The sequence below is a fragment of the Leptodactylus fuscus genome, chromosome 6, assembly GCF_031893055.1.
Source record: "Leptodactylus fuscus isolate aLepFus1 chromosome 6, aLepFus1.hap2, whole genome shotgun sequence".
NCBI classification, from domain to species: Eukaryota; Metazoa; Chordata; class Amphibia; order Anura; family Leptodactylidae; genus Leptodactylus; species Leptodactylus fuscus.
Genome location: NC_134270.1, coordinates 125,054,695 through 125,069,212, shown reverse-complemented (window position 1 = coordinate 125,069,212; position 14,518 = coordinate 125,054,695). Strand labels below are relative to the sequence as shown.

At 41.3% G+C, this 14,518-nt stretch overlaps 1 protein-coding gene across 1 annotated transcript; it reads left to right on the top strand.

Annotated features, from left to right (window-relative positions):
- The first annotated feature begins 477 nt into the window (after positions 1-477).
- CASC3 (CASC3 exon junction complex subunit) lies at positions 478-13,933 on the top strand. Its single transcript, XM_075278283.1, has 13 exons — positions 478-730; positions 2,929-2,956; positions 3,956-3,993; positions 5,291-5,437; positions 5,518-5,669; positions 5,805-5,984; positions 6,073-6,734; positions 7,477-7,538; positions 8,458-8,566; positions 8,647-8,745; positions 9,339-9,553; positions 9,839-9,961; positions 10,293-13,933. Exons 1-13 carry the CDS (start codon positions 548-550, stop codon positions 10,332-10,334), a joined length of 2,040 nt encoding a protein of 679 aa, XP_075134384.1. The 5' UTR covers positions 478-547; the 3' UTR covers positions 10,335-13,933.
- The last annotated feature ends 585 nt before the right edge of the window (positions 13,934-14,518 follow it).

Genomic DNA, 14,518 nt, shown 5'->3' with positions numbered 1-14,518 from the left:
AGGCAAGAGAGTGCAAGTGTCTGACTATGTGGGGTACATGTGCGAGCCGGGTCATATACACCCCCAGGACAGCGGCCATGTAGATTTTTTTTCTTATTCTTAATAATAATTAAAACGACACAGTGAACCCAGTCTAATGATGTGTAGCATGAAGCCCTGCGACAAATATTCCTAGACTGCAGTCTTTAGTACAGCCTACAAAATGGCGTCCTTCACGTGTTCGAACCCTCCAACCTTAAACATTACTATAGCAACCCAAACTATAACTCAAAATAAGATGGAAGCCCGCTCCACCCGTACCTCACTTAACCCCCAACTGGGTTACGTCAACCCTACCAACACATAGCTACAATGTCGTAATGCATTACGGGAAGCGCCGCTCAGATATCGCGTTGCTTAGCGAGATTTCCTGTCATCACCTCGCGCATGGGATGCCGGGAACTGTAGTATTCTACGCTCTGTGTCTATGGAGCGGTCCGTAGAGCGCGGTGCACACCGGGAAATGTAGTTCTGCTTCTGCAACCCCGCGGATTCTCTTCTTACCGACATGGCGGACAGGAGGCGGCGAAGGAGACGTGCGTCCCAGGATAGCGAAGAGGAGGAAGAAGAGGAGTCCGGAAGCGACAGTACTGGCTCTGCGGAGCGGGCAGGACAGCCCAGCAGAACCGAAGGCCGGGAACTAGGCACCAGGAGAGTGGAGGCGGCCAGAGATGGGAAGGAGTCTGAGTGTGTGAGTCTAGCAGGCCGGCTGAGCATGGAGGGGCCAGGAGGTGGTCCAGGGGGAGGATGGGGGCACACTGGCGGTGTCATGGTGGAGCATTCCATGTACTGTATGTGCCTGGTATGGTGCATGCAGGGCTCCCTTACTACAAGTACAATACTCCCCCTCCACGACACACATACATACATACACACACACACTTTTGGGTAGTTGTACGTGTATATAATGCAACAATTGTAAGGCTGCCCAGTGCAAATGTCTCTATAGTAACTCAATAGCCTCCTTGGTAAAAGGTTGCCACTGTGCCGTCTGTGGCTCTGTAACCTGTGTCGGGCGTGCCAGGTGAGAGTTATATAGACTAATTGGGTGCCCTGCCAACCACTGCAGGCTACAAACTGTGCGCCCTAGGAGATGTTGCTGACTGAACCAACTCTGTGCCCAACACAATAATCTGTATGGAAATCCTGCACGGGGTGCGCAGGGATCCCACACACTTCAATAGTAAGGATTTCTGTCTAGTACTGGCCGTCTGGGCTTCCAGTTTAGAAATTAGTTGCAACTGTTGTGATTGGAAAGTGTCTTCTTCCCCAAAGAAATAGCTTGATGAGAATCTGGTATCACAGATCTTGTCTTTGTCAACCAGTTATATCTCCAGAAATAATATAAATAGAACTGCAGTACTGGTTGCAGATGAAAGTTGAGAATCTACTTTTTCATATGAATCATCGGTCTAAGTTTTATAATTCCTAAAATGCATCTGCTTGAAGTGACATCACCAACCACCCATACAGAAGGGCGCCTACCTATACTCTACTGACATGCAATGTCCATATTTCTGCTGGCAGTACAGAAACAAGGGAAAGGACAAACAAGGGACACAAAGTAGATTTCAGCGCAGGATTTCACAGAAAGGACCCAAAGTCTAATAATAAAGTATATTAAAAATGTATTAAGAACACACACACTGCCATAAATTAATTTTATTTTTTTTTTGCAAAATTGTCTATGGAATACACTTGTGTTGTCACCTAGCCCTTAAGATATGCCTGGTGCCATATATTGATACTTAGCCACAGTGGGTATCAAAACATTGCAGTCTGTAGACGAGTATTCACATTTGTTGCCTGTATTAACCTTCCCATTTTATAATCGCTTTCCACGGATGAACAATACGATTATGAATGGAGCCTAAAATCGGGTTCAGGTCTAAAGTGGTTTTGTTTATTTAATGAATAAATAAAAATTAAAGCACAAAAATATAAGTGGTGGTTGTAATATTCTGTTATTGCCCATTGCTCAGTGGCTGGGGCTGTAGTTATTCCGTTTTGCATGTCTTCACATACATTCTGCTGGCTGTGATTGGTGGAGGCGGCTTCTGTTATCTGACATGTGATAGAACCGCATAGTTCTAAATGTATAACTGTCATCTGGAGCTCACACAGTGCACCGCTCTCTGGGACCTGCTGGAGGATTCTGAATTTCCCTTTCTGTTGCAACAACCAATAAAACATACCTAATATACACAGTTTTTTTTTACAATGTTACAAAACTTTGTGTAGACTGAAACGGATTGTCTGAGGGGCTGTCTTAAAGGGCCATCTAGCAAATTGAAAAAAAAATCTGAAGTGCTACAAATTATGTTAACTCTGCTCTGTAATGTCAATTTCACCATTTTAGCCTCTTTAGTCGCACGTCTACAGCTCTGGTCCTTTAACTTGCAAGAAGCTGCAGTCTGGCTCTTGCTATCTCTGCCCCACTAGTTGTGGGAGTTCTGTGCACTGCTCTAGTACATGCGTAGTGGCGAGAAGAGCTGAGAAATGTTGAAGTGAAAAGGGGTAGCACATTGCAGGGACCTACAGGAGCAGAGGGGTGGACAAGTGTTCACCATCTTGCAGCTGCTGATGGTCATTACTAAGCCATTCAGATGGAGGAAGTACGTCACATCATGGGGAACTAGGTGCAAAATGTTTCTTTAATTTAAATATGGCTTTGTTTATGGGGAGATCCCTTGGGGAGGAGGCCGTGTCTGTCTTGAAAACATCTACTGACAGGTCACATTGTGCCATTGTCAGAAGTTTGGGAGCTTGGACTACTTCTGGTTTTGTTATTTAAAGGATTGTGATGCTTTGTTACCTTGACTTGTTGTTTTGTTTTTTGTTTTGCTTTAGTTGCTTCGCTATTAACCATTTTTTTCTTTGGCTCTACAGGAGAGTGAGGACGGTATAGAAGGAGATGGTGAGTGTCCCTGCCACTTGTTTACAGTTCATCCTGTCTCTAGTAAGGGTGTATTGTGCCAATAAGTATGGGCTATCCTGGACAGCAATCCAACCATATAGAAAGCCCCCTGAGCATGCAGTATATACATTCACTTGGGTCTACTTTGCTGCATCATTACTAACACTAGATTATGGTACAAGAAACAAAATAACCATATACAACTTTATATTGTGCCACAACAGATTTATTTACAGCAGGTAAAGGCAGAAACAAGACAGGTCATAAAATTGTTAGGTATCGTGTACCTTTTTGTAATGACGTTTCTCCTATGAATGAAGTTCCCAAATCTAAGTCAGAACAGAACAAGCATGTAGGTTTCCTCTCCATAGAGGTGATACAAGTCCAATATCACCTTCCACAAAAAAATAAATCACTTTTAGCCAATATGTAAATCGATAGTTTGGAGTGAGCAAACAATAGTAGGGCTCTTTACGTCTATGCCTGATTCTTCAGTGCTGATTGATGTTGTCTGGTACAGATTTCCATTTCGGGGAGGGGGGGGGGGGGTGAAATGTTGCTATTAAAGCTTGCTCTGCACTCTGGCACAGATTGAGAATTTTGGGCCCCCAGAGGGATTCAAAGGTAGGACCCCGAACCCAAGTGTTATGACTAGTCTCATGGAGTGTATCAAGGGGGTGATAGCATGTTTGCTTCAGTGATAACTTTCTCTTTTTTTTCCTGCTCCACTTTTCTCTTTGGCTCACCAAGGGGCTCATGGTAGAATCAGGCCGTGATTGCATGACTGAACAAGACTTCATTTATCTTATGTGATTGCCCCTTTGTGTAGTAGAGCTTGGCATTTCTGCCAGCAAGTCCTGCAGCTGCATTTCTATTGAGATTCAGCCCAGCATGAGTACTAATGATTTGGACTCGCAAAACCCTGTAGTGCTTTTAAATGTTCTCTGGCTTTCATATCTGCATTACTTATATGTATATTTTTATATCCCTGACTTACAGCTGTGCTGACAGACTATGAGAGTGCTGAGGAATCAGAAGTAAGTATCATAGATGTATTGTTTGTGAAATGAAGTGATGAACAGGTATACAGTCTACATCCCATGGGAGGGGTTGCAAACGGTGTAAAAATTCACATGTAACGGAAATGTCTACTTTTAGAACACCATATTGCCATATCTTTTATAGGTATATGATCCACATAGTTACATTTTGCAGTTCTTCTAGTTGGTAATCTTGTCATTACCCATCATTAACACTTTATGTGAACATTTGTCATGATAACAATTAGATTTTAGACATGCCATAACTGCTTGGCAGATGCTGGTCCTACTAAGATCCTCTGGGTTAAGAGGGGTCTTGTGACCATTGTCTCTATTTATTCCATAACGAGTAATTGCAGTGAGTTGTTTTATCTATCTATGGATCAGAAAAATCAGACCGAATTTTTCAGCAGTTTTTGTGCTCAAAAAGCCCCCCTCGGCTTATACGCTTTTTTTGGGGTGGGGGTCTATGACCAGCCGCAATATCAATGTATAGAATCTCCCATAAAATAGAAGGAAAAAAAAAAAAGCTTTAAAAAAAATTTAAAGTTGTAAATCCCTCCTTTCCCTAGAATACATATAAAAGTAGAAAATTACTGTGAAACACATTAGTTATCCCTGTGTCTGAAAGTTCCCGGTCTACTGAATATAGGGTATCTGCAGTGCTCCTGTCCCGTCGGGAAGGGGTTAATAGGAGCACTGCAGATACCCTATATACAGCCAGGCTGAATTCCAAGTGGGGGAAAAAAACCCAGTCCTCAAGCTCAGGGAAGGAGCAGACAGATAACCAAAACACCCCCTTCCCAGCACCCAGCAACTACTGCACCCAAAAACTCTGACCATTTCCATTTTTGAAATTTTCCACTAGTTGCTGCATTTCCCCCCTCGGCTTATACTCGAGTCAATAAGTTTTTCCAGTTTTTTTGTGGTAAAATTAGGGGCCTCGGCTTATATTCGGGTCGGCTTATACTCGAGTATATACGGTATCAGCTTTGAGCATTGTGCATGAGATATTTTGCATAGTCATCAGCTGCTTAGGCACTAATATATTTCTACCCTCCATCACCAGTTTTAGCTTATCTCCTTTTGTATGTTTACTTGAAAAATATTACATAGTACATAGGCTTCATGGGGATGTGGTTTTAAAGCTATAATAGAATTTTTATTCCAGCTCCACTAGTTTTTGTTAAGGAGCTGGAAAAAACATGTTTAATTCAACATCATAGTGATTTATTTTTTTTCCTAGCATTTTTCTTTTACTGTCAAGCATAAAAAATGGTTTCTTTCCACTCAGGAGGAAGAAGCTCATTACAGTGAGGATGAAGCCCTTAAGACTACCTTAAAGTCAGAAAGCAATGCAACTGAGACGCCTGCCCCAAAAGAGGAAAAGCCCAAATCAAAGGGAGCAGTGACAGGAGAGCGGCAAAGTGGCGATGGGCAGGTGAATAACATGTTTTATATGTAAAATGTCTTCATTGTCCCTTTCACTGTGTTTGATATCTTTATGACATTTGTTCATAGGAGAGCACCGAGCCAGATGAGAACAAGACCACCAAGAAGTCTCAGAAACAGCTGGATGACGATGAAGACAGGAAAAATCCAGCCTATATTCCACGCAAGGGACTGTTTTTTGAGCATGACCTGCGTGGGCATACAAATGATGAGGAAGTCAGGTGAGATTAGATATTGTATTCAGTGGCCATGTTTTTTGTATTGAATATACATTTTCTCAACAAGTCCAGTTAACATAAAAAATAAAAATAAAAAAGTGTTAAAAAAAAAAAAAAAAAAAATCATTCTTATTTTAGGCCAAAGGGACGTCACCCTCGCAAATTGTGGAAGGATGAGGGAAGGTGGGAACATGATCGGTTTCGGGAAGATGAGCAAGCTCCGAAGTCAAGGGATGAATTAATAGCAATGTACGGTTATGACATTCGGTCATGTAAAAATCCGGAGGAGATTCGTCCACGTCGACCTAGAAAGCCAAGGTTATTTCTTATTTTTTTTCCCTCCTCCAACTAAAGTGTTTTACATTAAAGAACTACAGAATAAGTGTGTGCTCAATCGTCTTTGCAGGTATGGCAGTCCCCAGAGAGAAGACCAAGATGAAAAGCCTAATAGACCTTCAAACCGTTACCAAGAGTCTAATTCTGCTCCTCCTCCACGAACCTACAACAATCGCAGTGCTCCTAATAACAGCAGGGGACCCCCTATTAGGACCTATCAACGGCCAGGTTATAAGGAGAATCGGCCTGCCAGCTACCCTCCAGAAGATGGTGCTGCCCTACATTCTTCTTCAGAGAGAAGGCAAGAGTATGGTGGTTACAGAGGTAGAAGCACAGAGCAGGTTACTTCACAACCCAGCGAGAGCTCCACCGAAGCCCAGAACAAAGCTGAACCAGCAACTGAGAAGCAAGTAGAAGATCCATCACCTCCACCTCCAGATCGACCTGTGGAGAAAAAGTCCTATTCCAGAGCTAGGAGGAGTCGTATTAAAGGGGGAGAAGCAGGAAAGAGCATAGATGACACTACATTCCCTGACTTACCTCCTCCCCCTCTTCCCCAAATACCTGCTGAAGTGCTTCCAGAGCCCTCCACGCCTATACCTGTAGTGAAACCTAGTGGCTGGGAGCCTCCTGTAGATGGTGGTGTGACAGGACTGGAACAGGACATGTCACAAGTCAACATTTCAGATCAAAACTGGAGTCCTGGTCAGTCAACCTACATTTCTGCACGTGGTAAGGGAAATGTATTTATTGCATTGTATTGTATGATATGTTAAAACTGCTGACTTGGACGACTCCATCTTTTCTGTGTGCACTAGTTTGCATGTGTGACAATTACTCTACATTCATAACTGCACTGTCTTATCCATTCTTCTGGTCAATTGCAGGAACAGCATAGCTGAAAAATTAGCTGCAATGCATCAGGGAAATGACTGACCCAAACTGATCCTTAGGGACCCCATTGGCTACCATTGGGTGTCTGTTTTTTTTCTATTGAAATCACCAGCCGAAAAAAGTCAGGCTTGCAGGACGTTTCTGCCTGGCGATTTCTGCACAGGCTGACGCCTGTGTCTTTATTTGGTTTCCTATAATGATATTTAAAAGACATCATTAGAAACTGTTTTAATTTCCTTGTAATAGGTTAGGCAAGCTGCCCATAGCATCGAACTTGGGTAAATAAGCATAGAGTTACTACCGAATGCTCTCATGTACCCTTGGTAAACTGATTTTTATTCTACATGTTGTGTTAAAGTTTCATGACATACTCCAGTAGAGCAAAGCACCCAAGAGGAATCGATCTCTGCATGGTGCTTTGTAAGAGGTTTCTGTGCTGTCTTGTGCATAGTACATTGTGTTTTGGAGGGGGGGGGGGTGTCAGTGATTGGTACATATTATCATGAATTTCCTGCAGATAGTTGCCTGAATTATTACTCTAATAAACTGACTGAGCATTGATCATTTATCTCTTTGCCAGGTATTCCAAATCATATTCACATGGCAGGTGGCCCTCCCCAGTACAACCGCATGGAAGGAGTGGTAAGATAGACTTGGATCTCTTCAAGGTCTGCTTTATTTTGGGGACAGGCAAGCGCTCCACTCATGAATACAGTTGGACCAAGAACTTAGACGGGGGTGGGGGGGGGGGTGGTGGTGAGACAGTTTTCACACTTTGTCCTTTTCCACTGCACTTGCCACTTCTGTAAAAAGTGGACAGAGCAGGATGACTATGTCAGACCTGACAGAGTTACTATAAGTTATGTTAGAGAACAGACATGGGTGACATCTATTATTTATGCCTGTGTCAGTATGGAACTATAGCTATAATAATTCAAATCTGTTCTCAGATTTAAGGTGTATTGAACCTACCTAATATTACTTGTAGTAACTACAACAACTAGCTGGAGTTTCCTATTCTATGACATAGCTTACTGAAGGATTTGGGCTATATTAAAAAGGTTGTCCAGAGTAAGAAAAACATGGTTGCAGTGCTGCACCTGTCTACAGGTTGTGTGTGGTATTACAGCTAATTTTATTAATGTTGCTGGGCTGCATTACAAGACACCACTTATGGACAGGTGTGACACTCTGTACAACCCCCTTAATGATATGAATGGTATAGACCCCTGATAGTTGTATTGCAGTTCTCAGGAAAAGGTAACTTACATATCCTGGGTTTCATCTTAAGCCTTATATTTCTTTCTTGGCTCTCTAGTATTGTTGCAAGGTCTCACCTGCACTGGTGTTCTAGGGAAAATGGTGGCAGGAACCAAGTCAAAGAAACATGGGTGTATACCTCCCAAAAAATTTTTGATAGTGTTTTCATTGAATTAGTGACTGATAAACTTTGCGCCTAAACGCTATAATATTACTACAGTGCAGTGATTGATAGCCAACATTTATTTTCACTGCTTATATACTACTGAGCATCTGCTGTAATGTTTGCTTTGTCTTCAAGGGTGTTCAAAGTGGACGTGTAAAGAGATATTCCTCTCAGCGTCAGAGACCAGTGCCAGACCCTGCTCCCATGCACATCAGCCTTATGGAAGGACATTACTATGATCCACGTGAGTGTTCTCGTAATATATCATTTCTCATCAGATTTATTTTGTACAACTCTTGATATTTTTTTTTTATTTGTTTGCAGTCCAGTTCCAGGGACCAATATACACTCATGGAGAAAGTCCTTCTTCTATTCCCCCTCAGGGGATGATTGTACAGCAAGAAATGCACCTTCCTCACCCGGGTACCTCCCATCTCTTAACATTTGGGCAGCTTTTCCTTAGCTGCAGTTTTATTCATTCTGCTAATTCCGTTGAGTGTGTGACTATAATCGCATTAACTGGCATGAAGCAAAAAATCTTCATCATCTGAAAGTCACATTTTTGTTTTCTTTGGCTTCAGATTATGTTGAACCATAGGGTGGCAGCAAAAAGCTGAGTCTTCTGTTGATGCCTGAAAAATGGGGAAGCATAGCAGTTGTTGGGTCTTGTCTCTGTATACAGCTATGCTTGGTGTTTCAACGCTGGCATATTCATCTCAGCTTCCTACACCACTAGAAATAACATGTCTAGTCAGGCTGAATGTGGAATGTGTAAACCAGGTCTTCAGAATACCCTCTTCCCTTACTAAGGCTCATGTGGATTTGGGGATGTGCAGCAGTAATCTTTTTACTTACTAGTAGTTTAGTCTGTAGTTTTTGTATTTTATAATGATTCTCTCTTTGTAGTTAGAGAATACACATCCGCATTCTACAGGCTATATGTTCAGACTACTTGAGGGCATTCCTCTGTTTTGCGCAGTCTTATGAATTAACAAAGTGTATTTAATCTTTTTCAGGTTTGCACCCACACCAGCCTGCTGCTCCAATGTCTACCCCAAGCCTTTACCCTGGCCCAGTCTCTATCCCCCCAGGACAACCCCCTCCTCAACAGTTATTGCCTCCTCCCTACTTCACCGCTCCCCCTAGTGTCATTAATTTTGGAAATCCAACATACCCTTATCCCCCTGGAGCCCTTCCTCCACCACCTGCTCATTTATACCCTAATGCCCAGGTAAGTGTTTTGTGTAAACTGTTAGAAGAATAACATCTTATTCAGGGTGGGTTCACACCTGCCCCCGGTCTCCGCTTTAGGCAATCCTGTGGGTTTCCATCTTCTGCCGGAGAAACTGGACAGGGGACGGAAACCCAGCAGTCAGTTTTCAAACTCATTCACTTGAATGGGCTTGCAAAGTGACCGCCCATTAGGACTAAATAATAGTATTTTTTTTTTCTCTGTATACTTATGTTTGTGTTTATATGTGTGAAGTATATATCATTTTATTTTATTATGCTCTAGGCTCAGTCACAGGTGTATGGAGGGGTGACGTATTATAACCCTGTACAGCAACAAGTTCAGCCGAAGCCTTCACCACCACGCCGCACGTCACAACCAGTCACTATTAAGCCACCACCACCAGAGGTAAAATGTAAGCAAGGACGACAAATCTGCTAACCCTATCCCTTAGGATGTGATTGATACCATACCAAACACACACTTGATTGGTTTGGGAGGAGGGGTTTTGGCGCTCTGCTTAAAAATACTCCGGCTATGAGACTAGTGTATTCTTTGAGCACTGCTAATATCCAAATTGAGCCTTCACCCTTTCTTTTTGGCTAGCATTACGGACCTGTAGATATAATATGATACTCTTACCTAAGAAGGAATGTTATACTGACATAGACATGTCTGCTTTAAGGCTCTCTTTCACTACTGTGAGAAAATAAATGTTTCTTCAAATATTTTCTTCCAGGAGAACAGACACTTGAAGGCGAAAGAGAAGAGCAGCTCCTGAGTTCATTTTGTAAAAGCCTCCTTTCCCAAGAAGTGTTCTTGGTTATAGAACAGTATTTTTATTGTATTTTCTTTTTCTTGTCCTGAAGGAATCTCTCTGAGATTTTATTAGAAATTGAAGCTGTTCTACAGAATCTTGCACCATTCACCAATATAAATATGTAATTTTTGGTATGTTGATAGACCATTTAATGTATATTGTTACATGTTTGGATGTATGTAAGGAAACTTTTTGTTCTTTTTGCTGCGTGCCTAAGTTCTCTCTGTCTTTGTACAGCTTTTTTATTTGGAAAAAGCGCAAGTGAAACTGCTGCTAAAAAGAAAGTATTGAATTCAATGGCTATATTAAAAAGATCTTCTTTAAAGTGTTTCCAATATATTTTCCTGAATAGAACAAGTCATAAAACACGAAAATAAGTTCTTTTCAGCCAACATCCAAACCCTCGCCTATGGTATTACTTATATGTTGTGGTTTTGATCATCTTCATGTTTAAAGAGTACCCCAGCCTTATTTTTGTCTATAGTGCATGGTCTCCGAGGGAGGATCTTGACATAGGGGATCTCTTTGGTGCCCTTTTAAATTATTCTCTTAGGCCCCCCACCCCTAAGGTTCTGCTTTACGCAATACAGTTTGTTTGGACTGAATTGTAAGCCCTAGTAACTTTATTTCAAGCAAGCGGATTAGTGGTAGGTAACAGGTTATAGGTCACTGCCCGCAGGCTCTACACTCTGCAGATGTCTAGCTGCATGCAAGTTGGAGCAGCTACTTGCATAACACTACTTGACCAATTACAGTTACTAATTATGATACATAACCACAGTTTTGTTTTTTTTTATTATTGAAATATGTCATGATTGTGAATCAACTTATTGGGGGTAAAGGTGCCAAGTACCCTGTTTACATCTCTGGCTAGATTAGTCTCTCAATAACTAGATCCACCTGACAATACTGACACACTTTTGAATGATTTTAAGTAACTGCAAGATGTACCTTGAATTTTTTATGTTTTTTAATATGTTCAAAAATTTCATCTAGTCGGCTTTAAGGTTTTTTTTCTTTTTATAAGGTGCGTAAAAAGCATAGCTCATAGCAACTAGGCATATTGCTTCTTTCCTTTGCGAACATGTTCTAGGAAACTAAATCTGAATACAGTTTCTAAGGGCAATTTTAACATCACCCCACAGCTGTATGCTGAATAAATGTTATATCTTGTTACGTGTTTGGTTTGAGCATAATAAGACACTGTTATCCCAGCACATCCACAGGTCTTAGAACTGGACTGGAAGCATTATAAGAATCTAGGATGCAATGTGTCCAGCCCATTAGACTCCTAGTTGGTCTGAGGCCTGTATCTGTAATTCAGATGCAGAAATTTTCCTATATTACACTGTTCTAACACTCCAGGAGAGTGCTGCTTATAATATTCATCCAAAAAAGGGATCCTAGTTAGGGGCAAAAATAATTGGGCTGTAGTGTATAATTATGTTCTGGTATATTGGCATCTGCTGACCATCCGGCCTCTCTGGACGTTGATGTGGGTAGAGCAGGAGGTAGTTGTCATCTGGCTGACAGTCTCCTGAGTGTTGACCAGCTTTAGAATACATGTCCTCTTAAGTTCTGGTCGTGACATACCATTGTTGTTCTTGGTGACTCCATCTGAGAAATATAAGAACTTTATAGCTGAGGCCACACAATGCGGAAAAGCTGCATTTTTGAGTTAAAGCCAAGACATGAACAGTTGAAGTCCTTCCTTCTATATTTCCAGTTCCTTGTAAAGCCAAACTTGGTTTTGGCAAAAAGAGATGCAGCAAAAGGCAAAGCTTTTCTATAACGTGTTGTCTCATATATGAGGAATAATCTGGATAAAGCTAGTACATTGCACTATGCCTATGCAGGGTCTGTGGGGGTGTAGAACAACACAAATTCTTCTGTGTTATTTGAATCCCCATGCTGTGTGCTGCCCCCTGGCCTTCTGTTAGGCATAACACAATGTGTAAATGCTGCATGATGTTCAATTTAAACTACTTCATTTGTTAAATACAATTTTTTTTTATTTTGGTTCATTCACCACCACATCAAGTGTCACTATAATAATCCCATTTCTAGGGCTCATTACCACAGATGTATTTCAGGGCTATATCTTTTACCAAAATGAGACAGATCTTTGGAGTAGGAAAGATACTTCTGTTGGAATCTATCCTACATATGTAAATCTGTACTGTCCATAGTTGAATATAGCTCACATAGTTGGCTAGAGGTAACCTAGGCTAGTAGCTGCACATACTAAACCACCATGAGTAGCAGTGTTCCATCAATGGCGATACCCTGTACCTCTAGTTCTATATGCTGCTTCATTTCCACCAGTAATTTCTACATGGCGGTGTAGATCATAGGTGTTCATAGGCAGACAGGTGCTACTGTTGATAGGGAAACCATATAAAACCAGATTGCTCGTACAAGCATTGTTGGAATGGCCTCTTGCATTATGGATGCCTCAGTATAAGGACTATCAATGGGGGAAGGAGGGGGTTGTAGCTCCTTTTAAACTTGCATTTGTACACAAGCATTGGGGATGCATGTTGTCTGACTTCTCTCACAGAAGTTAAAGGGGTTGTCTGAGGAGTTAAAGGAAAAACTTACCTGATCTGACAGACTCAAGGTTCCAACCTCAAGAGTCTACTGGATTAGGTAAGTAAATCTAAACTCCCCAGGTAGCCTCTTTAAATGGATGGCTGGAAATTGTCTGAATATTAAAAAAAAAAAAAAAAAAAAAAAGTTTTGCGGAGTTAGTAATGTACCATTCATGTAGTGGTCACTGCTGAGACCGGTGACTGCCTGCAGTAGTGACCTGAACATAAATATCACTACTTCTGGTGCCGAAGGACCGAAAACTGTCAGCAATGAAACAGAATCTGTAAAAGGTGGGTTATCAGGTTGGGGCTTTTTTTTTTTGTTTTAAGTTTCATTTGAGCAATTTCCATCTATTTACGAAACTCTTGCACATATTTCCTCTATCCCATAAAAACCTTAGGGGGGTGCAAAAGTTCTAAGAAAATTTGTGTTGCCCATGTAAACCAATCTGATTTTTAATATTGAACATGTGTTCTCATGTATTAGTATGGCAACAGGTGCTATAATATTGCCTTCTCCATCCTGTTATAGTAATCTAAGTAATATTAGACACTGGGTATATATGCAATTCCCTTATATATATAAGTGCAGATTCATATACGGCTAACAAGGAGTGGAGCTATATCACTAGTTATTCCTCTGCAGTAATACATCCCTTGCTACTAGATTTTTGGTGTTGGCTCCCTAGGCTAAAGTGGCTTTGTACCCATGAGTGTTATCTGCTTCCTTGCCAGTCTTGCAGGCAAAGTGATCTTTTGTTTCAAAGTGTATGAGAAATCACTGGACGTGGACGGGTTGTCCTTTTGTATTTTTTCCTCTTTTGCGTAGTCATGTTTTTGAGATGTTCTTGACCTAAAACACACTGTGATGGCTTTAATTATATTTTATCATTTTGTTCTGTGCAGGTGTTTGTTTTCTTAAAAATAAATACTGTATTTTTTGTGAACTGAGAACAATTCTAAGTTAATAAAACTTTGTGGGGGTTATCTCCAAGTTTTATAAAAGACTGTTTGCCTCCTTTTTTGCACTGCTTACAAATCCACCTATGTAATGTTCTTAAACATAAGCGCTGATCTGTTTTAAGGTGTTGCCATACAATGTACTGGATGTGGCCATAGCCATTCTGCAGGCAGCCGATGTAAAATGATGATATAATAATTCTATAGCGCCAATATATTAACCAGCACCAAACAAATCGGCGGGTACATAAACAGACAATATTTGACATTACAATGTAGAAAAGAAGGCTGTTAATGTGGGGCTAGTAATGTTCAACCGAAATTAATCCATGCTTCACTGCAAAGTGAAGGTATCAGTGGCTCAGGAACTTGATGCGACTATAGCTGCTTCCAGTGCATTGAGTGGCACCACCCTTATATTTACTAGGTGTAGTAAACGCTTATTATGAGCAATGTTCCTGCTAGTCTTAGCTGTATTTCTAATTAGAGATGAGCGAGTAGTATATCGAATACCTCCCCTGCATACCGTGTTTCCCTGAAAGTAGGACGCCCCCGAAAGTAAGGCTTGCGGGGAGGGGAGGAGGGTTCAGTTGA